Source organism: Amblyomma mixtum, chromosome 8 (assembly GCF_055824585.1).
Source record: "Amblyomma mixtum isolate Tamu chromosome 8, ASM5582458v1, whole genome shotgun sequence".
In the NCBI taxonomy this organism is placed as follows: Eukaryota; Metazoa; Arthropoda; class Arachnida; order Ixodida; family Ixodidae; genus Amblyomma; species Amblyomma mixtum.
The window spans coordinates 105,972,061-105,996,919 of record NC_143019.1 but is presented as its reverse complement, the minus strand read 5'-3'; the positions used below and the strand labels follow the sequence as shown (position 1 = coordinate 105,996,919).

Below are 24,859 nucleotides of genomic sequence, written 5' to 3'. Positions count from 1 at the left end.
AGAAGTGAGAATTTTGGGGATGGCAGAATGGACCTGTTCACGTGCAAAATTCCTGATTGTGGATTTAGAGTCGCCCAGAATGAGCGTGGAAGCGGAGGAGGAAACGGCTGCTTCGGCTGCTTCTTCGGCCTCGAGTGAGGTTGTTGTCTTGATCGAGCCCGAGGCTGTGTGCTTGAGGTCGCGTGACGCTACCCTGACGGTGTAGGCTGAACTGTAGGTGTTTGCATGAACTTTATGTAAGGCCTTGGCACGAGCTTCGCGTCTGGCCTAGTAGTGTACTGTGTGTATGTTTTTGGGCAGGGGGTGAACTATGAGTTTTTCCCTGATTAGTGTTGGGATAGGGTGGGGGTTGTTGGGGGGTGGACCTGTTGGCTGAACCTATAGCGAGGCGAGAATGTGTCTGCCTGTATTTTAGGAAGAGAGTCTGTCTTTCTGAGCCGTGCGGTCAGCTTCAGTTAGCCCTTGTAGTGTGCTGTGTGCTCCCATGCTCAGGAGCTGGATGCTGGGAGCCCGTTGTGGGAGATTTAAGACTGTGTAGCGCCCGGCGACGCTATAAAGCGCAGGCGCTGAGATCGGCGTTCCCGCGACAAAAGAAAATAAAGAACGACAGCGCGTGCTCGGAGCGCACGCCCGGCACGCGCAGTCCGGAACTAGAAGCCTGCCACGCTGGTCGTCTCTCTCTCGGTGCTCCGCTGCGACCCCGCTAATACCTCAACAGTGGTGACCCGGCGAACCGTGCCTTCTTTCCCAGCGGCGTTCCAGCATGGCGTACTGGCAGCACCCAAGTTTCGACCCGCCGCTCCCGGCGTTCCGGCCTGCAGGCGTCGGCGGGTGGTTCGCCCAACTGGAGACTGCGATGTACCTGAACGGCATCACCATCCAGCCGTTCAAACACGAAGTCCTTTGTGACATCCTCCCGGCCGACCTCCTGCGTCGGCTCACCTACTCTGCTTTCGGCGGCCGCCCATACGATGAGCTGCGTGCGGCCGTCTTGGCGTACTTCGGCGCCTACTACGTTCCGCCGCCGCTCTACGACGCAGCGGACCCGTTTTCGCCGCCGCCAGCCTCTGGCCCTGCACCGGCCTCGCTCGCGCCCACGCAGCCTTCATCAGAACCCGGCCCGCCTCAGCAGCCCCTCGCCGCCTCGCCGCCACTCCCGTCCAGCGTCTCCAGCCCGGCTGTCTCTCTCGACGCCACACCAGGTGGGATCCGCACGAGCTTCGCCTCGCGTCCTTCTCCCACTACTATCGTACCCGCGTATCTGGCCCTGCCTCTTTGCGCTTCAGTGGCGTTGTCGCCAGAGCCTCCTGCAGCCAAAGACGACTCTGCGGCAGCAGCCGTGCCGAGGCTTCCGGCATCTCCATCTACCTCGTCACTGCCGCCAACAGCTCTACAGGCCTCTGCTGTGAGGTTGAAGCCGCCACCGCAGCATATGCCACATACCAGCCCCACTACCACGGCGGCCACACCGCCTGCCCAAGAGGCCTCACCCCCATCCCTCAGTACGGTCAGCCGCTTCTCGGATTCTGACCCTGGCAGCTCGACACCGCCGCAGCAAGCGTCTGCTTTGGTGCCTGCCTTGAGCTACCTTCAGCAACGAATGGTAGAGCTACCCGCACCGAGTAGCGCGGCAGTTGTCCTTCCTCCAGCTGTGTCTGTTGCTGTCAGCCAGCCGTCTGATGTACGCGTCTCAGCTCCACGGCCTGTCACTGGCGCAACCTTCTTGCAGCCACCCACAGCCGATCATGCCCACACGCGCATCAGCACTGGCCAGTTTCTCCGGACTGCCACTCTCGCTTCACCCAAGCACCTGGCATTGAGCCCAGCAACTTGCTCCGGCATCGTCACAGCTGTCGCCGCTATGTCGACGGTCCCACCACACCTGCTGTCAGTCCCTGGAGCCGTTTCGGCCGCTCCTGTGCTTGTGACCACGTACACGGCGCGTCGGATCCCCATCGACATCAGCTGCAATGTTCCAGCACCGACGACGCCTGTGTCCGCGGGCAGCACTGCAAACGGTGACGGCCCGACCATGGTCTTCCCTGCCCTCATGTCTATTGTCAGTTCGGCACCCTGCCTCATTCGCCCGTTGCGCAGCAGCCAGGCTCGTCCACCTGAGCCCGTGCACTCCACCCGACAGCTTTTCCCGGCCCCTGACCTGAACTTACCGGACCTTGCAGCGACCCCGGTGGGACACTGTTACTCTAGCTGCCTGCTTGCCTGCCGTGGCTGCTCTATCTCTGCCCCGTCGGCACGTACATTCCGACGTTCCGTCTAGGCGGGGGGCCCTGTAGCGCCCGGCGACGCTATAAAGCGCAGGCGCTGAGATCGGCGTTCCCGCGACAAAAGAAAATAAAGAACGACAGCGCGTGCTCGGAGCGCACGCCCGGCACGCGCAGTCCGGAACTAGAAGCCTGCCACGCTGGTCGTCTCTCTCTCGGTGCTCCGCTGTGACCCCGCTAATACCTCAACAACTGAATTGCATGCCTGCATGCCTTATTAGTGCATTTGCCTTCTCTTCCTCCACCTTTCTGCGGTAGAGGTAGGGAAGGGAGTAAACTATCCGACTGATCACAAAAGCCTACGCCAGCCACCTAAAATCGTTTTCAGGATGCCTCGGTGCTCCTTGGCTATTCTAATTAGTAGGATGGTTTTGTTTGTGGTGATTGTCAGCTTTACGGTGGCCTCCGTGTTGAGGCCGTTAATATGTAAAAACATGCGTAGGGTGCGTACCTTTTGCACTTCTGGCACTGGTAGACCATTGACCTCGATGTGTATGGAGGGGTTTACTCTCCTTTTGCGGTTTGGGGTCGCGTCGAGTACCAGGACTTCGAAGTTGGCAAAGGAGCTCAAGAGGCCTGTAGAGGCTGCAGGCTTCACTACCGCGTGGGCGCTTGCTTGAAGGGTTTCCTCTATGGTTCCGAAATTGCCCGCGGTAATCCACAGGGTTATGTCGTCTGCACAGAAGGAGTGGGAGAGGCTTGAGATTTGCTTTAGCTTGCGAGCCTTGGGATGAGAGTGACACTGAAGAGCGAGAGGGAGATCTTTATCATGCACTGACCTCGCACAGCACACGGTCACCTTTTGCCTTTCGCCTCCATCGAAACGCGGTCGCCTTGGTAGGGTTCGAACCCTGGCACTCGACTACGCGGCCTTGAGCGCGGAGCGATCGGACGCGTGGCACATCGGCTCCGTCGATTTTCGACTGGAACCGCGGCAATTGGATGTAACACATCAAACCTGTGCGTCTGCATCTGTGAAGTCAGCAGGATCCTGGAGACACCAATCTGACCCAGGTACGCCCAATTTTCGGCCACTTCGAGCAACCCTCCGCATCACCACGTAGCGGTCGAGCTGAGCCTAACGGCTCCGGCTCCCCCGCCGCTGGCTGTGGAGACGCCAGCCGGTCAACCTCTCAACATTGCTCTGCCTGAACAACGCGGATACGACCCCACGACGCTGTCGTGGTGTTCTGTCCCTGCAAGCCAGCCATAGGATGGCCCATCCACCATTTCGGCGCAGCAAGCTGCCCTTTTTCAAGTCGTTGGGAGCCGGCGCCGCCGCTGGCAGAACGCACGAGGAGCTGCAATGCCCAAGACTCCTCTCAACAAATCAGCAACGGAAGACGCTCGCGCTCTGTCTTCTAAATGTCCACAAAAGACATTTTCACCAGTCTCCAAGTGGACACCTAAGCCAACGGTCAGGATGAACCCTGACGATTACGTGATCGTGCTGAGGCCACGCAATACGCTCGCCCTCAAGACAGCATTTCAGCACGGTGAGCTCGGCGCTGCCATTTCTCAACTCATCGGCAGACAGCATATGATTGCGATTACAATTTCTCCCAATTGGGAACAAAATATCATCGTCTGTGGCACGCAAAACCCCGAGGTGGCTCAAAAGCTTCTGACGCACATCCAAATTACCACCAGCAAAGGATCGCTCCCGCTTCACGGACACTTCAAGTTCACCGGTGATGTGTGTCGTGGTGTGGTTACTGTGCATAACCTTGAAACCAGCGAATCCTTGAAACATAGTGTGCAGTGGCGCGGTGGTGAATTAGTCCATGTGCGCAAGCTGGGAACATCGAATGTAGCTGTGCTAACTTTCCAGGGACGCAGCGTTCCGCGTTACGTCCACTACAATGCAGAACTGACTCCCGTCAAGGAGTATAAGAAAACGGTGCCAGCGTGCTACCGTTGCGGCACGCTGGGGCACCGTGTGGACAACTGTCCCACCCCGCTCAAAGAAAGATGTGGCCTTTGTGGCCAGAACGTGGGGTTTGGTACTGAGGGGATGGCCCCCCACGTTTGCAATCCCATGTGCATGATATGCGGGGGCCCGCACCTCACCAGCTCCCACGAATGCACCAGCAAATTGATCCGGCTTCCGCAGCCAGGGCCCAGGCCGCCAATCAAGCCACCCAAGGGAGCCAATTCCGGCGCGACACGGGGAAGTCACGCCACCGGCCGGCAGCAAAACAACCAGAAGACGCCACGGCCTCCCCCTGGCAAGACAGCAACGGTACCGCCACCACCCGGAGCAGCGGAATTCCCAGCTCTCAGCGCTTCATCTGGCGGCACCAGCAAATTCTTCCGGCTTCCGCAGCCAGGGCCCAGGCCGCCAATCAAGCCACCCAAGGGATCCAATTCCGGCGCGACACGGGGAAGTTACGCCACCGGCCGGCAGCAAAACAACCAGAAGACGCCACGGCCTCCCCCTGGCAAGACAGCAACGGTACCGCCACCACCCGGAGCAGCGGAATTCCCAGCTCTCATCGCTTCATCTGGCGGCGCCGCCTGCAACCAACCCAAGATAGGCAGCTGGGCGAGGGTCGCCTCCTCTCCTTCCCCTCCTCCCTCCTCCCCCACCAGCACCGCCGACACGCAGGAACTCAAGTGCGAGCTCGCCCTCCAGCGGGCTCAAAACGAAAAACTAGCCAGCGAGCTTAACTCGCTCAAAGCCCAATTCCCTACTCCGCCCGCGTCGAGCAGCGAGGAAGAAAACATCACAGACAGGGAGATTCCTACTCCTGTGGATAGTCGCGCCGCGGCCCTGGAGACCCGGGTGACCGCGATTGAAACACAATTGGCTGACCTCCCCAAAATTATCCACGATACCATTGCGCGTCAGGTGGAGAGTGTCATCGCACAGGTGACACAAGCCGTAACTCACATTATCCAAAAATGGATAAAAGACAATCCGCGCGTCCTTAAACGCGTAGGGTCCATCAGGGACGCTAACCGCCCCTCCAAATTCAACAGAGTTATTCCCGATGAGTTTGACTTCTCGGAAGACTCCTGCACGTCTGCGCCGGGCACTAGCGGACTGGGGAGTCTTAACAACGTAACCCCACCCTCCGCCTCCGACCAAGGCCCCCAACCCTAAGTCGCGAGCAAGAACAACTCAGCCGCTTACACTAACGCAGTGGAACTGCCATGGTCTCAAGAACCGCACGAAGCGGACTCATCTCCGCCTCTGTCTTGAGACCTTTGACTTCCTCGTTGCCCTGGTTTCCCTTCAGGAACCCGGCGCCGGGGCCAAACTAACAAACTACACTACATTTCAGCACAACCCGCAGACATGTATACTTGTTCACAAGCAGTATACTGCGCAGGAGGTCACGCTCCCCACAACACCGCCTTTCCCATACACGATGGTGTCAGTGCTGCCCCTAAAGCGGTCTGACCCACCTGTACACATTCTAAGCATTTTCTGCCCACCTAAACTAAAAAAAATCACGTTCAATGAAATTTTTACCCAAGCTATGCAGGTGGCTGGAAGGGATCCCCTTCTGATCGTCGGGGATTTCAACGCCCCGAGCAGGCTATGGGGGTACCCCCGGGAGGACAGACGTGGGAGGAAGCTTGCGGAACTTCTTTCCACACTTGGACTCACTTTACACACTGACCCCGCCAACCCAACACGTGTCGGCAATTCGACTGAACGAGATACTTGCCCGGACCTCACATTTACACGCAACATACGCCATGCCGACTGGCTGAATACAGAGGACACTCTGGGTAGTGATCACTGTATAATCAACACAACCATTTACATGCGTCCCCTGAAACGCCCACTAACACAAGCTCGTGTCCCGGACTGGACGACTTTCCGCACCTCTCTACCCATCGTAGACCCCCTCCAGTCGGGATACGACGCATGGTCCAAATCGCTCACGTCTGCACTCAAACAACACGAAAAGCAGATACAGCTTACAGAAACACAAACGGACGTGGACAACCACTTGCTCCACCTTTGGAAGGCCCGCCGCAGTCTCACCAAACGATGGAAGAAACAGAAACATAACAGACGCCTAAAGAAACGCATCCTCGAACTCACACAACAGGCAGCGGAATATGCTACTCAGCTAGCCGACCCTAACTGGGTGGACCGGTGCAACGCGGCTGCGCGCCAGATGTCTGGCCGCAACACTGGCGCCTATTCCGCGCTCTCATCGACCCAATACAAACAGGCACGGAAACCCAACGCCACTTACTTAGGGCATTGCACAACTTTACAGGATCGACAACACAGCTAGCGCACACGCTCAGGGATCGATACCTGTGCACCACTAAGGACCCCCGGCCGGCGGCGTACTCCAATGCAGGCGAAGAGAACACGGAGCTGGACACTCCGCTCCAGCTCCACGACCTCCGGGCGGCCTTAAGCCAGATGAAGCGGGGCACTGCACCCGGGCGCGACAAGGTTACGGTCAAGCTCTTGGCCAACCTTCCCGACGCAGCCTACGCCGCGCTCCTCAAATACATCAATAGCATTTAGGACGGAGAGACTCCTCTCCCTCTCGATTGGAAATCGGCTCTCGTGACCTTCATTCCGAAGGCCGGCAAACCTTCGCCCGCGGACGCGTCCACCCCCCCCCCCCCCCACGTGGCAGATATTGAGAATGTGCACCCTAAATCTCGTTAGGCGTATTGAGCTCGTGTGGGTGCCGGCTCACTCTGGCAATCCCGGAAATGAGGCCGCCGATAACATAGCCCGAGGACTTATTTGCCGGGCAAATGGCGACCCCAGCCGGGATTTCTCGAGGGAGCGGGCACACACGTTCTCAGAACTAACTCAACAAGCACGCCTTGCCCGTCGACTCTATCCCCCTCCCCACCCCCGCCTATCCCACTCCCAACAAATCCTCTGGAGGCGACTCCAGACCCGAACTCTTCCTACCCCTCAGCTTCTATCCTACTTCCGCCATGTTTCCCCAGAGTGCACTCTCTGCGGAGAACCGCACGCCACCCTTGACCACATCCTCTTCGGCTGCCCTGCCGATCCTCCCCCGCAGGGACAGCCCGCCATCGGTACATGGGAGGAATGGGAGGCCCTCCTTGCGTCGCAGGACCCGGACGCGCAACTTCGCTGTGTGAACCGGGGTGCCAGTGCCATGGCCCTACGTGGCCTGGACACATGCGCGTAATGTGAGGGCTGTGCGGTGGCCCTGAGACCTTGTACGGTCCAAACTCACTTGCTTAATAAAGTTTTCCATCCATCCATCCTATTGATGTGGAGAACCTTCGCCCCATCTCCCTCACGTCTTGTGTCGGTAAGCTCATGGAGACGATGGTGCGTGACAGACTCTCCGATTATCTCGAAACACAGCACATTTTCGCGGACACTATGTTCGGTTTTCGTTCTCACAAGTCAGCACAGGATGTACTTCTGCAGCTCCACCACGACATTTTAGATCCTGTAGAATGTCCCCACAACGACAAGGTGGTCCTGGCCTTGGATCTTAAAGGCGCATTCGACAACGTCAAACATGAAGTAATCCTGCACCACCTCAGTAACACCAACTGTGGCCACAAACCATTCCATTACATAAGACAATTTCTTACAGACAGTCAAGCCTATATACACATACAAGATGCGGAACACGGGCCATACACCATCGGCTCGAGGGGAACACCTCAAGGCGCGGTCCTGTCTCCCCTGCTCTTCAATTTGGCAATGCTTCGTCTTCCCTCCAAATTGTCTTCTCTGCCCTGGACACATCACGCTCTTTATGCGGATGACATTACAATCTGGGCCACGCAATGTAACCTGGGCCACATGGAGTCCTGCCTGCAAGCAGCGGCGACCCTAGTCGACGACTACGCGGCCTTCTGCGGACTCCAGTGCGCCCCAGCTAAATCAGAATTTGTGCACTTACGTCCTTCCCCTCGGGACACAACACCGCTTCGCATCAGTCTCCCCTCGGGACCGATCCGGGAGGCCAAGGAGATCCGCATCCTTGGCCTCTTCATACACCACCAACGCAGAGTCGACACCACCCTAGCCAAACTTCGCACGGTGGGAGACCAGGTGGGCCGCATGGTCCGAAGGGTCTCCAACAAGCGGGGCGGATTACGAAGCAAGGATGCACTGCGGCTTGCCCATGCTTTCGTAACGAGTAGAATCCTCTACTCAACTCCCTACTTGCACCTGCGCAAACACGATGATGACCAACTGCAGGTCATCCTGCGGAAAGTCATCAAGCGTGCTCTCGATCTCCCGGTCACCACGTCCAACCAGGGGCTTTTGGCCTTGGGCGTGAACACATTTCGGGAGCTTCGAGAAGCCCACTTAGTCAACCAATACACGCGTCTTGCACAGACCACGTCCGGTCGCCGCCTCTTGGACCGGCTACACATCAAACATGACTACCACATTGAGGAAAGGGAGAGAGTGCCAGAACCCTGGAGACGCGCCCTCCGGGTCCGACCCCTTCCCCGCAACATGTCCAGAGAAGACCATAGCGGTCGTCGCAAGGCGCGCGCGCGGAAGCGTTGGCGCGATACTATGGTAACCAAGAACACGTGTATTACGTGGGCGTTGCCGGCCCACACCACAGGGGGTGGTACACGGCCGCAGTCGTACACAACACAAACACAGTTAACGGGCTCAATTTCAAAGCCTACAACGCAATACACGCGGAGGAGATTGCCATTGCTCTGGCTCTCACCAATCCCAAGTCAAAACACATCATCACCGACTCTCGAGGGGCCTGTCTACGAGTTGGGCTGGGCTGCCCCGCTTGCCTGGCGCATACTGGAATATAGCTGTCGATGCGAAGATCCAACTCCACGCAACCTGATTTGGGCCCCCGGTCACCAGAGACTCCAGGGAAACGAACAGGCCGATCAGGCCGCCCGCGCACTCTCTCCCCGGGCTATCTCCCTGTCCTTGGAAGGGTACTCTCAATCAGAAAATCTGGCCCTTACATTCAAACAAATCACCGATTACTACAAGGAGGAGCACCGGCGCTACCCAGCCCCTTGTAAGGGTCTGGATCGCGCTGAAGAGCGCCTCGTCATCAAAATTCTTACAAACACTGTACTGTGCCCGGCGGTGCTTAAACATTTCAATACATCCTTTGATGGCGCATGCCAGTTCTGTGGGGAGGTGGCTGACACCTTTCACATGGTTTGGGCGTGTCAATCAAACCCATCTATCCCCCCCAACCCCAACCCCACCAGAGAGGACTGGGAGGCGGCCCTGCTCGGCTGTCAAGACCTAAAGAGCCAAAAGGCTTTGGTTCAACGGACGCGGGCGGCGTTGCTTGCCAATGGGGCACCGGAATAGGGGCTCCACCCAGTATTGTAAGGTGAAAGGGCCAATAGGATCCTACCCCAATCACCTTTCGGTAAAAAACTTAATTTCCCATAAATGTTTTTCGCCACCACCACCACCTTCTCCCTTCCTAGCGAAAGCCGAGGCACGTCGTTAGTCACGTGGACACAGCTGCCGAGGCGGTGTCGGCATGGAGACGCGTGGCTGCAGCTCTGGCGAGTCGCGTGGTACGCCAAGTGGCTGATACACCTGCATTTGGAGGTCAAATGTACCAAGCCGATGACCTTCGTTCGACGCGGCTAGTAAAGCTTTCGCTTTAATAACTGAAAATTGGTTTGGAGGCAAGGAAACGGCGCAGCAACTGTCTCACGTATCTCAGTGGACATCCGAACCGTGAACCCGCCGCGGTGACTCAGTGGTAAGGCGTTCGTCTACCGAGCCGGAGTGCCCGCGTTACGAACCCGACCGCAGCGGCTGCGTTTCGATGGAGGCGAAACGCAAGAGGCGCCCGTGTGCTGTGCGATGTCAGTGCACGTTAAAGATTCCCAGGTGGTCGAAATTATTCCGGAAACCTCCACTATGGCACCTCTTCCTCTTTTTCTTCTTCCACCTTCCTCCCTTCCCTTACGGCGCGGTTCAAGTGTCCGCCGAGATATGTGACAGATACTGCGCCATTTCCTTTCCTCAAAAACCAATTTAAACGAACCGCGCCGTAAGGGAAACGGTAGAGGAAGGCGTTAAAGAAGAAAGGAAGAAAGGTTTGGTTTGGTTTGGTTTTATGGGGTTTAACGTCCCAAAGCTACTGAGGCTATGAGAGACGCCGTAGTGGAGGGCTCCAGAAATTTCGACCACCTGGGGTTATTTAACGTGCACTGACATCGCACAGTACACGGGCCTCGAATTTCTCCTCCAAAGAAATTCAACCGCCGCGGCCGGGATCGAACCCGCGTCTTTCGGGACAGCAGCCGAGCACCATAGCCACTGAGCCACCGCGGCGGCGGAAGAAAGAGGTGGCGTAGTAGAAATCTGAGGACTAATTTCGACCACCAGGGGATCTTCAACGTGCACTGATGACGATGATGAAAAGTTTATTTGTAACAAGGGAGTTTTGGACACGTCAGTCCTTGGACCCCCGCACGGCCCCACTGCACTCAAACGTTCATGTCCCGGAGGCTCATGACGCTGGCAGCCCGGCATGTGGCGATGGTTTGCTTGGCCGTGTCCTCGGAGCGCAGTAGGGTCTCCCAAGCCTCCTAAGTGGTAAGATGCTCCAGGCCCCGCGAAGGAGAATCCGCCGATTGCACTGCGGCTTGCCCATGCTTTCGTAACGAGTAGAATCCTCTACTCAACCCCCTACTTGCACCTGCGCAAACATGATGATGACCAACTGGAGGTCATCCACCGGAAAGTCATCAAGCGGGCTCTCGACCTCCCGGTCACCACGTCCAACCAGCGACTTCTGGCCTTGGGCGTGGTGAACACATTTCGGGAGCTTCGAGAGGCCCACTTAGTCAACCAATACACGCGTCTTGCACAGACCACGTCCGGTCGCCGCCTCTTGGACCGGCTACACATCAAACATGACTACCATATTGAGGAAAGGGAGAGAGTGCCAGCAGCCTGGAGACGCGCCCTCCGGGTCCGACCCCTTCCCCGCAACATGTCCAGAGAAGACCATAGCGGTCGTCGCCAGGCGCGCGCGGAAGCGTTGGCGCGATACTATGGTAACCAACAACATGTGTATTACGTGGACGTTGCCGGCCCACACCACGGGGTGTGGTACACGGCCGCAGTCGTACACAACACAAACACAGTCAACGGGCTCACTTTCAAAGCCTACAGCGCAACACACGCGGAGGAGATTGCCATTGCTCTTGCTCTCACTACTCCCAAGTCGAAACACATCATCACCGACTCGCGAGGGGCCTGTCGGAACTACGAGTTGGGCTGGGCTCCCCCGCTTGCCTGGTGCATACTGGAATATAGCTGTCGATCTGAAGAACCAACTCCACGCAACCTGATTTGGGCCCCCGGTCACCAGGGACTCCAGGGAAACGAACAGGCCGATCAGGCCGCCCGCGCACTCTCTCCCCGGGCTATCTCCCTGTCCTTGGAAGGGTACTCCCAATCAGACAATCTGGCCATTACATTCAAACAAATCACCGATTACTACAAGGAGGAGCACCGGCGCTACCCGGCCCCTTGTAAGTGTCTGGATCGCGCTGACGAGCGCCTCCTCATCAAAATTCTTACTAACACTGTACTGTGCCCGGCGGTGCTTAAACATTTCAATACATCCTTTGATGGCGCGTGCCAGTTCTGTGGGGAGGTGGCTGATACCTTCCACATGGTTTGGGCGTGTCAGTCAAACCCATCTATCCCCCCCAACCCCAACCCCACCAGAGACGACTGGGAGGCGGCCCTGCTCGGCTGTCAGGACCTAAAGACCCAAAAGGCCTTGGTTCCCCGGACGCGGGCGGCGTTGCTTGCCAATGGGGCCCCGGAATAGGGGCTCCACCTAGTATTGTTAGGGGAAAGGGCCAATAGGGCCTACCCCAATCACCTCTCTGTAAATATTTATTGCATTATAAATGTTTTTCACCACCACCACCGGGCAGGGGAAAAGAATATGGTCGAGAATGGCTTTGGGGTGGTGGCAGAGGGTACAGGAAGGGTTCGTGTGGACTGGGTGATATCGCGAGCGTATATAAGGCGAGGGCAAAGTGCGTGTTTTAAGTCGCCTCCAAAGTGTCTGATGGTAATTGTCGAGGGAAGGATGAGGTGGGGGGTAGAGCCGACGCTCGGCTTTGCAGGCCTGCGTCATTTCACGGAATGAGTGCATGCGCTCCCGCGAGAACCCCAGGACGGAGGCCGCCGGTGCCCGGCTGAGTGAAGCTCGGGCTAAAGCGTTGGCGGCCTCGTTTCCGGGATTCCCGGAGTGGGCAGGCACCCATATCAGCTCCACATGGCGGGGCGGGTGCGCGGCGATGGAGTCCAGTATGCGAAATACAGGGACGTGAACTCTCCCGCGAGCAAAATTTAGTATGGCAGTTTTGGAATCTGACAGTATGCTCTATATCGAGCCTCCGTGCGTGTGCGTGTGATGGCCAGGGCAATGGCGGCCTCTTCGGCCTCCTCGGAAGTGGCAGCGGCGAATATGTGAAGGGTGGCAATCGGTTGGAGGGAGGGGTTTGTGATGGCTACAACCGCGTCTTCGCCTGTGCATGCAGCATCCACCCAAACGGCAAACTGTTCCGCGCCATTGTGTTTGTGGAGTGCCCGAGCGCGAGCTCTGCGTCGGGGTTCGTAGTAGGTGTGGTGCATGTTTTTGAGGAGAGGTTTGATAAGTAGTTCGCGGTGAATATGGCGGGGGACCTGGAGCTGTGTGGGATCCGTGACTGGTAGTAGTATACCGAGGGTGTGTAGAATGTGTCTCCCGGTGGTGGTTCTCGCGAGACGTATGTATTGTGTCTGTCGGTGGGCCTATCGTATTGTGTAGGCCTAGTACTGACATCGCACAGCACACGGGCGCCTTTTGCGTTTCGCCTCCACCGAAACCCGGCTGCCGCGATCGGGTTCGAAACCGGGTACTCCGCCTTAGTAGACGAACCGTAGTAATGTGCTTCGGAATTCTTTCGGCCACTGGAGTTCTTTACGTGCACTTGCATCGCACAGCACACATACCTCTCGCGTTTCGTCTCTATCGAAGCTAGACCGCTTCTCCCGGAAAGGAACCCCTGTCCTTTGGCTCAGCACCCAAGCGCCATAACCACTAAGCCATCGCGACAGCTAAAGTTTGAGAAAATTCGTGCATTATATGATGCGTAATTAGATGAGGATAAAACTTGCACTCATTTAGTATATGCCTGCCCCTCGCACTCACTCGAGCTCACTAGCAGCGCTGCTCATTTTGAAATCACCCGTCCTTCGTTAGGAAAGGGTGCGATTAGTTTATGCTAACTGGTATTGGATTCTGAAATAACTGATCAACTTACGTCCCTTGCAGCTAAGACCGCAGTGAACTCGTGAAACGTGGTGGTGGTTTGTCGTTGTTAGCGCTCAAAATATGATAGATATCTCTTCCCGTTCGAACATTAAGAACATAAAATCTCTCTATTTCTTTTTATTTCGAGGCGCTGTATCTCACCAACCATTTGCACGAAGCAAATAGGACACTCTAGCTCCAGTCTAGCCTTATTAGGGGTTTGATCACTGTGTTAGTTCCGAGGAAAGGGAACACGCACGACCGGCTTACTTTATAGGTACACTGTAAACAAAAATATACCCAAAAGGGAGTAAAAAGGGTGGCGGCCACCCTTTTTACTCCATTTGTGAAAACATTTACTCCATGAGTGGGGAGTAAAAAGGTGGACTGTCCTCCATTTTACTCCCATGAGGGAATAAGAGAGTAAAAATGAGGATTTACCAGAATTTACTCCAGTCTAGAAAGGGAGTTAATTATGCCAAATACTCCACCAGTGCCGAAATGGAGTAAAAAAAACACCAATTTGCGCAATCCGCCCCGCCACCTAGCGTCTCGTCTGCTTCTGGTCAGTCGTCTGATAACAGCGGTGAGTGAAGACCGCTTGGTTACCATCGTCGCCGGATGTCTGCTGACTTCTGCTCCTTCACGGGCGCCTGCCGCGGTACAAGATATCGGCTTGTCGCCGTTTTCCGCTACAGTACGGTACATAATTGAATTGCTCCTGTGAAGCCTCCAGTGCTCTAACCATACCTAACTTTCCTTGGTTTGTGTCGCCACCCCGTCATAGCCCCCGCTTAGGCCTAATTCTCACAGGCTTTTTTCGGTGTGATCCTCGCAATGTGTTGCATGAACACGGAACTGTGATAGAACATAGCGTCAACCCTGAGCTCTTGATTGAGCTCATGAGGCCACATTTTTCCTCAGCCATGTTTAAAATCCAAGCCTTAATGACGCGAATATGAAAGCAAGCACTGCCATTCCACACTACCATCAGGTGTATTTTCATCTTTTCTGCTCTGGTTTTGGGTCAAATATAGCGTGGTGCATGACCGTGAAAACTACCCGGCGTCTCCTTTTCAGTTTTGAACTACTGATTATAAGGTTACATCCCTTTATCTACGAACATGGCCAACGAAACGAGCTCGTACAGCAAAAGGAGACAAGCAGACGACTCCTGCCGCGTACGCCGCCGCTGGGCTAGCAGACGGCGGAAAGAATGCGTGACGCGCGGTCACATTAGGGCAGCGAAGTTTCCTAAGTTGGGCTGCCGGCGGCCCGCAGAGCTACTGCCCGTTTCCGCCTCTGTCACTGCTGTAAGAGTGAGCCTGAATGAGGATGAATAAACATGACGCCAGTTTTGGGCTTCATTTCTGAGGGCAGTAAAAAATTTACTCCCTTTTCACTCCAAAATAACTCCCTTTATACTCCAAAATAACTCCCTTATATAAGGGTGTAAATAAAAAACACCATACATAGGGAGTAAAAAAACTCCTTTTGGGTGTGCGTTAGAGGACAAGTCATTTACACCCTTTTGGGTGTTTTTTTTGCTAACAGTGTAGGCACTTGAACCGCGCAGTCAGAAAAAATCTCTGCCTCTCCCGTAATCGGGAGTAGAGTAAGCATGAAATGTTTACGGGCATAACACGAAGCGTACGCGGACACGACGAGACGCAGGCCTGACAAGAATGTATATGCAGCGTGTTCGAAACTGTCTGGAGTGCGTAGAGGCGAAAGCGTTTTCTGCACCACTTTGCCTATATGACACTGGTGGCGTCGCCACTGGATTACGTCACATATAATTGATGACGAAGTGATGACAAATCACTAATTAGTGACTAATTACTGATTAATGACTAAATACTAATTAACTGCTAATTGATGACGCTTAAGATTCGCCTTTAGAAGTGGAACGCGACAGCATGTTGTAGCGCTGCCAGGCAGTCCACGGAACGCCACCACCCGTTCGGCGCGATGCCTTGCCCTTTGAACGCGACGCTTTTTCAGGAATCCGCCGCGGTGGCTCACTGGTTACGAAACGCACGCGTTCGCACGGGGAGTCAGACGTGCTGCTCGTCGGCTCCGGCGATTTTCAGCCGGAGCAGCGGAAGTTTCCGCCTGACCCTAGCAAGATCATCCCCAACGTGCACCGAAAGCTGTCGGGAACATCTGGACACCAGTTTTTTTTAAGGTGGGCCCGGTTAAACCCCTTTTTCGGGCAACACATGGCCCAATCGGGCCAGTGGCGCGGCTAGGCCTAACGGCCGAACCGGTACCCGGCACATCGGGGATCTGGCCACTGACGCCAGTATGGCTGCTGCGCAAATCTCCTGCCGAGGCTACGACCCCGAAAACATGCACTGGACAACGGTTAACCCAGCGGCAACCGAAGGCCCAGTTTCGGCAAGATTTCGCAGCGCCGCGTTGAACGCCGCAGTGCTGCGCCGAGCGCAAGACAGAGGGCTCACCAGCTACAAGGCAACTCAGATTTGAACTTTTTCTGTCGATAGATGGCAGCACCTGAGTACCCCAAAAAGGAGGGAAGTTCTATTCCCCCTCCAGGTGTGTAAACTACACCGCGACACGAAAAAAAGTATTCGTTCTTCCGCGTACACAAAGTAGAGCCCAGAACTATCTGTAGGTATGCGGCCAAGGTTCCAGAGACCGAAGCACAAAAAAGTTGACCCCCCTCTCAAGCCATTGAGCACAGAAGGATGTGGGGGTCATACAATGGACCATTTCCCAGTAACCCACCAATTTAGCGTTTCTGGTTTGGGTCGCCTAAGCTTCCTTCAGTCTTTTCTGCGAAAATTCTTTTACAATGGTAAGGTGGGGTGACTGGTTTCGCCTGAGCAGACAGGTGTGGTCGGTTAAGTGCATCCGCAGGACATTACCCGGAAAAGGTTCCATTGTGTTGAACACCTATGTAGTCAGTCTCTAAATAAAAGGAAAGAAAGGAGCTCCTAGCACTGTAACGGACACGTGTCGTGTTCGTATCAGTGCCGCGCATCAGTGATTGCATCGCGCCGATGCGCAACAGTAATGCGCAGTAGGTTACAGCGTCCCGCTCGGCTCGCCCAGAACGCCGGCGCGCGTCCCGCTCGGCTTGCCCAGAACGCCGGCACGCGTCCCGCTCGGCTCGCCCAGAACGCCGGCGCGCGTCCCACTCGGCTGGCCCAGAACGCCGGCAAGCGTCGTCCCTCCGGTACAGCGCTCTTGCTCGTGCCTATAAAAGCTGTGCCTTCAATAAACAGTGGTTCATTCTTGCACTGACCATGCTGCTGTAAGCGTCGTCCCTCCGGCTGGTTACAAGCACAAGGCTCATGGCTGGTCTTCTTCCCTTTCCCGCGTAGCCTTCTAGCTGCAGAAGGATGTCCTCGATTGTAGTGACAGCGTGCAGCTTACTTTGCCTAGTCTCGTACGAGCGTTCCCAGGGCCGGACACCCATCTTCCGCTTCTCAGCACCAACAAGGCTTGAGTTTGGCTTGTTCTGACGGTAGCCATCATCTTGTGGCACTTTTGTGCGCCATACTTTGTTCCCTGATTTGTCTCAAGGTTCTTGAATACCAGCAGGCAACAAGTCAGCAGAAAATGCCAGCAAAGAATTTCAGGTACGGGAAGCGTAAACGTGCAGGTGCACTGATTGCGAACACCAGAAAGAGGCAAGCTCGTGATAACGAACCTCCTACGTGCAAAACACACTATCCCCTCTATGGTGGCGACCTTGCCCACCCTGCTGAAGATTCTGCGTCCCCAGAAGTCAACGAGCACAACCCAAGGCCGGCAGACGTTGAAGCCCCCATCAAAGAATCCGAGGTGTCAGGAAGTGCCCTGTCATCTTCAGTGATGAGCACAACTGAGTCGTGCGACGAAGATATTGCTAATGGAGGTCCCGCGATCACCACCGTAAAGAGCGGCAGTGCAAATGCTGGAATTCAAGGGCGGCGCATTGTTAGCCTTCAGTACCTGTTGACCAGCTTGCAAAAGACCGCCCTCCATGTTCCCTTCAACTGCACTTTGGCGGATATGGACTGTGTGTCTGAAAGAAAGCAAGGTCTACGAAGCACGTTGACTCTTGTATGCAGGATGTGCCGAAAGAAGGATGTCATCCACACAGACCCGCCATCTGATGCGCAAGCTTCCAGCGGCTGCGGCGATATAAACACATCAGCGGTGTGTGGAATAATGTCAATTGGCTGTGGCTTCTCAAACCTTAACGAACTGCTTGCGTCTATGAACATCCCAAGAATGTCATCGGACACTTACACGAAAATAGAGGACGACGTTGGCAACATTATCAATCAAGCCGCCTGGGAGGAAATGAAAACAGCGGGCGCAGAGGAGGCAAGGCTGGCAAGAGAATGCGGCGACATTGACAGTGACGGTACACCCACGATAGCAGTCATCGCAGATGGTGCGTGGTCAAAGAGATCCTACAGGAACAAATATGACGCTCCGTCAGGCGTGGTGAGTGCACGAATTTATTTAGTTGCCATAGCGGTAAAAAGCGCTGCATTTTGTACTTGAAATATTTCCCACTTGTTCTTTCGGCTAATTGGGGAGGTATGGAAAAGATCCGCGCTTTCATAACCTAGCTGCATGTACACGGGGCTATGTACCGTTGTGATCGAAAGGCATCAAACTGCCTAGAGGTAGTTTTAAAGTAGCACTTGAATAGCAGGCATGATAAGCTGAAATACCTATATGTTCGAGCGATTAGCAGTGCAGCCAGTAGGGCAGCTTCTTGACTACTATTGGTCTTACTCTTTCAGGCTGCTATCGTTGGTCACAGAACTGGAAAGGTCCTGTACCTTGGCGTGAAAAACAAGATATGCGCAATGTGTGGCCGGACTCCACAAGGTGCCACCCCGAAACAGCATCAGTGCCACAAGAACTGGCAGGGAAGCTCAACAAGCATGGAGCAAGCTATTGTGGTGGAAGGCTTCAAGAAAAGCGTTGAGCTACATGGCATCAAATATACAAAACTTATTGCTGATGGCGATTCCAGCACTTACAGATCTATCGTAGCAGCAGCACCGTATGGCAACCAGCGGGTTGAAAAAATTGAGTGCAGGAACCACCTACTTCGAAACTATGCAGCAAAAATAAGAGAGATCGCTCAGAAGAAGCGGCTAGAAAAAATTCCTCCTAAATTAAAGAACTCTATTCTCCAAGCAGCTGTTCGCCTACGGCATGGAGTTGCAACAGCAATAAAAGTTAGAAGCTCTGAAGAGGCATCGTTTTCTGAAAAAATAGACCGTCTTGCTCATGACATAAAAAACGGCCCAAATCATGTGTTCGGAGACCACGCTAACTGCGCTGATTACTTCTGTTCCGGAAGCAAAGCGGGAGAAGAAAATATATTTCCTGAAATAGTTCAAAAAGGCATCTTTGAAGAAATTTGTGTTGCCATGAGCAGAGTGGTTGCAAACACGGCGAGCCTAATAATGGACGTCGATAACAATGCTGCCGAACATTACAACTCCATTGTGGCGAAATTTGTAGGAGGAAAGAGGATAAACTATTGTTTGAAAAGATCCTACGAGACAAGGTGTTTTGCAGCCTCCTTATCGCTCAACTGCCGAGGAACATACCACGAAAAAATCGCGCGCAGGATTTCGGGAGGGCAGCTTGGAGGATGCACAGAATCATTTGTGAAGGCGATAGTTTCTAGGAGGAATTCAAAGCGAAAGCTACCGAAAAAGAAGATACCAACCACCTCACGCTGCAAGCGCAGAGAAAAGGAGCGACATACTGGTGCCGATGCTGATTACGGCTTACCAGACATGGAGCCCGGTGCTTTTCAATCTACTTCCGACACCTTCCTGAAATCGCTTTCGCTATCAGCAACCAACATCGAAGACCTGCAGCGAGCAACGTCGAAGCAGAGTGGATGCACTCTGTGGAAACAAGAAAGGCGAAAGAGATTGACAGCATCATTGTTTGGTGCTATTTGTAAAATGAAACCAACGACGGGATGTGGGCGGACAGTTGGCGACATCCTGTACAAGGAAATAACTTCCGAAGCGATTCGGTATGGAAAAGACCACGAGTGCTTAGCACTCAAGCAAATCGAAAATGAGTGCAACGTCGTGGTGAAGGAGTGCGGCCTGTTTGTTGACCAGGAGAACCCCTTTCTTGGCGCTTCCCCGGACGGACTCATTGGGGAGGACGTTCTTGTTGAAGTCAAGTGTCCTTACTCAGCGAGGGACCTTACTCCACTAGAAGGAGTTCGCGCCAAAAAAATAGTCTGCTGTGAGGAAAACAAGAGCGGGAGATTGCAGCTGAAGACAAAAAGTAATTACTGGTACCAAGTGCAAGGACAGCTGAATATTGCTCGCCGTAAAAAGTGCTTGTTTGTGCTGTGGACCAAAAAAGGCATCAGCACTGAAGCGATTTCCAGGAATCAATCGTTTTGGGAGGACGAGATGTTGCCGCGGCTCAAAAAATTTTATATGTACTGCTTGCTGCCTGAGCTCGTGGACCCAAGGAGGAGCCGTGGCCTTCCAATTCGTGAGCCTGATTACATTCTCGAAGCACAAAAGGCTCGCTCGCTCAAGCGACCTTTGAAGGAAACGTCGGAAAATGACGATAGCCAAGAAACCGCCTAGAACACCCATTCTGGCTACAGCGTGTGTTTCGCTTTTCCTTCTTTCACTGTGTCCCGCGCGACACACACGAACTGCGTTCACTGTGCAGCTGACGCAAGCCATCCTGCGCTACAGTATAGGTGCCGTCGGACGATGACGCGTTTCATCCACAGATGAACGGCCACATGCAGCGCTTGAACAAAACCATTGCAGACGAGCTCGGCATGCATGCCGACGCAGAACACAAGGCCTGGGATGTCTTCCTTCCGTACGTCATGTTCGTCTACTACAGCGCACTTATTGAGACCAGTACTATGTGACACATTTTAGGCTCATTTACGGCAAAAAGTAACCACAACGCTGGACGCCATGCTGCCAAACGTCACCAATGAGGACATACTTGACGTCACCGCCTGCTTGCAGCGTGCAGAAGCTCTACGAGTTGCCCGGCTACGCATTACAGACCAAGAGCGAACGTACGCCCAACGCTGCAATCTCCGCCGTCTCCACGCACAATACAAGCCAGGTGACCGCGTGTGGGTGGAGACGCCTATTCTACGGCAGCCCAATAAAGAGTTTGTTTCAGTACCACGTTAATCTGCTCGTCTGTGTTTTCACGGCATTTTCACCACCTCGTGAAAATATTTAAATTATAACAGATTTACTTGCTTTGATACCTCCTTCCCTGCTTATAATTCCACAAAGAAATAAATCAGAGTTAGAGAAAACTGAAGAGGACGGGAAGTGTGGCTCGCAAAAGCACCGAGAGCGTCCTGCAGCTATGCATGGTGGCCGGACGCAAACTTTGTCATTGCATAAGCGAGTTCTTGCTTAGCCCTGTTTACATGAACCAATAACGTCAGGTTGAGTCGGGCTGCGCAAGGTCAACCCAACTCGACCAACGCGTGTTGTTAGTGGCTATTTATTGGCAGTGTTGTCAGTAACGCGTTACAAGTAACGGCGTTACCGGCAACGCGTTACTTTTTTCGGTAACATAGTAACGTACTCGTTACCATTTCGAAATTGTTACGGGTAACGTACTTACGTTAACATTTTTCGGTAATTAGAGGTGTCATGTTACTGGTTACTTCTTAATTCAATTGTCCCTCTCCGCCTCTCTTTCAGAAAAAAAAAACGCCAAAAATAGTATTGCAAATAAACAAAATCTACCGGTGTTCTTGACGACCCTTGTTGCGGCTCGCATGCATGCCAAAAAAAACCTGCCCTTGACGACGCACTCAACTAAAAAAAAGCACGAACACGCAGTCACAAACTTGTCTTCGCCCCCAAACCACTCACACACACATCTCTCTAAAGAGTGGACGCATGCCAAGCCACCAATGAACCATTTGCAGAAATCTGTAAGTCAGTGTCTCGTTCCCAGGTGACACTCTCGCATTCTTTGTGGAAGAAGTTCCCTCTTCTGAGAAAACTCAGGAATGTCGCCAGTTTACTTCAAGATGGCCCTAAGAGAGCCGTGGAAAGAGTACAATGGTACAGCACACAAAAGGGGATCGCAGTCAACCAGCTGTTTCTATCTGCAACTCCGGCTACGTTTCTCGTTATTGAGCTCCTAAGCGAGCGAAGCTGACCTTGAACACCTTGACGTAAACACTCGCATTTTTGCGATAATTACGAAGGTTCAAGTAAAAAAAAAATTTTTTATGTGCGCAAATATATTTTTTCAGGAACTATGACATTTACATTTCTTTGTTGCTACACAATTTCCGCGTAATTTCGTAAGCAGAAGCACACCAGAATTACTGTAAATTTGCTCAGTTCAGCTATGTTTTCTTTGTGAAGTTGGAATTATATGAGGTATGAGCTTTATAAAACTGTTATCTTGAGTTCTTACAGCAAAGACGCACTGATTAAAATTTATGGCCATGGAGTGACGGCAAAGTAACGTGCGATACTTTATTTCGGTAACGGTAACGCGTTCCTTTTTTTTAGTGTAACGAGTAACGTATTTAGTTACTTTTTTTCGGTAACGCCTACAACGAAGCCTTTAATGTCTCATCGTTGTAAGCAGCAGTTGTCGACAGAAAATGTCACGCTTTTCAATTGGTGGCAACGGTCGTGACGTCACAGTGCGCGAATTTCAAACCGGGCCAATTGTACTTTGGCTAGTAACCATGCAACCAATTGAAGGCATCGTATAGTGATGCTCCAAGTAAGTGGGACTGAGCTTAGTTAATTGCTTAATTGCCCAATTAGCCTAATTAGCTTTCCTAGTCAGGCCATATAAATAAATAAAACCGATTAAGAAATTGGTCGAGCTCAGGAATCGAACCCCGGTCTTCGGCGTGAGAGACGAGCATGCTACCCACTCCGCCATGCCTGCTCTTGTTTTGTCTTTATTGCCTCCGCCATGCCTGCTCGATGGTTTGGAATGAACAAAGGCGCGTCTAGTGAATACGGTGTCTTCACTCACTCTCATCCTCCTCCATTCCCTTCCCGCGAGGTTTAGGTGTCCACCGACAAATGCGAGACAGATACATTTCCTTTCCTCAAAAACCAATTTACTGACGAGCGATGCGTAGAACCAAATGGGCGATGGCGTTCTATGGACTCCTTGGCAGCGTTGCAAGACGCTGTCGCGTTCCACTCTTAGGGGCATCAGTGACCACACACTAGGTCAAAAAAGTGCCCCCCTGAATTTTGTGAGACAGTTACTGCGTAATTTCCTTACCTCAAATACAATTTTCATTTTCTTCATTACGGCTCCTCTTTATCTATCTTCTTTCACTCCCACTTCCTCCCTTCCTCTACGGTGCGGTTCAGGTGTCCACCGAGATGACAGAGAATTACTGCGCCATTTCCTTTCCTCAAAAAGCGTTGCGTTCAAAGGGCAAGGCATCGCGCTGAACGGGTGGTGTTCCCTGGACTCCCTGGCAGCGCTACAACGCGCTGTCGCGTTCCACTCCTAAAGGCGAAGTTAAGCCTCATTAATTAGCAGTTAATTAGTATTCAGGCATTAATCAGTAATTAACCATTAATAAGTGATTTGTCATCACTTAGTAATTAGTACTCAATTATATGTGACGGCACCGGTGCCACAGAAACAGCGAAGGTGGTGCGGAAAACGCTTCCGCCTCTACCCACTTTAGACAGTCAAAGTGCCCCCTGAAATTTTTGGTAATAAGAAAGTAAAAAGAAGGACCAGACGTCGCGTGTTTGCATAAACTCGATTTTAGCGAGTGAAGACCGGTTCAACTGCAGCGACACCAAGCTTCGAGCCTCGCATTGCAAGCGAGCAGTGGTAACATATCCAAGATTGAGGCACGCCACCGCTGCTTCGGAGATGCGACGGCGCAAGCAAAAACAATTTCGCGCTTATCCTTTCCCCTCCGTTTTTTCGGCTCGACAGCGTTTACAAGCACATCGGGGCAGGGAGGAGTTGAGTCAACCTACCCCTTTGCGCGGAGTTGACTGGTCCCGACTCCTGACCCGACACGGCGCGTTTACATGAACCCAGTAACCGGTTTTTGGCCGGATAACTCGACACACCTGCGTTTTGGTGCAAACAGTGCCTTACTGTGTGTGTGTGTGGGGGGGGGGGGGGTAGCTTGTAGGTGTGGCCTTGCATCTCACTTCTTTTTAGCACCACCAGCTCGAGAAAAAAAGAAAAGCAGGAATCTTTTAGAAATACAGCCCAAGCAAGAAAAAAGGAAAGAAAGAAATGAAGTTCTTCCGGGTTCTAAGAAAAACGCATGCGCACGAACACAGACAAGCAAGAAGTTGGTGGTAGAGTGCAGTAGCGACAAAATATTCTGTCGCCAGATGGAGCCACGCCGCGCTAGTAAATTTAGGCGCGAAATTCAAATCCCCTCAGAAAATACATACACAACTTTCAGAGCCTGTAAAAGGCTAACACTAACTTCGATATGGATAAAAATCGTGTCTTAACAATCAAGAAAGAAAAAGGGAGGAAATGTTGCGGACGAAATTTTGATTTTTGGCTTGGTTTTTTCACGAGATGACATGAAAGACCTACATATCTAAAAGCACCATTTTTCTGGAACTTTGCGTCTAATTGGTAAAAAAGTGAAACTTAAACAATAAAATCTGCCCGCAACATTTCCTTTATTCATTCAAGAAGAAAACGCTGCCACAAACCTCATGAAAATCGAGCCATATTTAGACACGGTATAGCTTCTGAAAGTTCCCATGTATTTCCTATGGACACTGCCACTGGTGAACCCTCTTAAAGCCGGCGTCCGTAGACGCGGCCGGCGTTCACGCCGGAAACCAGCAGTCACCCGCCCCGCGCGCGGCGGGCCGCAGTCGGCGACCGCTCACGAAGTGGAAACCGCCTGTTATTCCCAAGCCTGCTCCAGACGACTACGTCGTCGTCATCAAGCCCCGGACCCGCGTCTCGTTGTACGAGACTTTCCAGGAGACCGGCAACGGCCGGGCGTTCACGGCTCTCCTGGGCACGCAACCCGCAACAGACCTTACCATAATACCGGTAAGAGACCAAAACCTCATTATTGTTCAGACTGCGAAACCTGAGCTAGCCGACCGTATCATTGGCGAATTTGAACTTAATGGACCCGACGGGAGGGTCCCCCTTGTGGGGCACCTGCGCCAAGACGGCAAGGACGTCTGCTACGGCGTCATTACCGTCCGTAACTCTGAAACTACGGACTCGCTCCGTACTAGGCTCCAATGGCGCTACGGCACCATCGTGGAAGTGCGTAAATTTGGGACATCCAACAAA

At 53.3% G+C, this 24,859-nt stretch overlaps 1 protein-coding gene across 1 annotated transcript; it reads left to right on the top strand.

Moving 5' to 3' along the window:
• Window positions 1-16,443: 16,443 nt before the first annotated feature.
• LOC149333797 (uncharacterized) lies at window positions 16,444-21,313 on the top strand. The gene is made up of 2 exons (XM_089558785.1): window positions 16,444-18,013; window positions 18,319-21,313. Exons 1-2 carry the CDS (start codon window positions 17,138-17,140, stop codon window positions 20,155-20,157), a joined length of 2,715 nt encoding a protein of 904 aa, XP_089414911.1. The 5' UTR covers window positions 16,444-17,137; the 3' UTR covers window positions 20,158-21,313.
• Window positions 21,314-24,859: the final 3,546 nt, after the last annotated feature.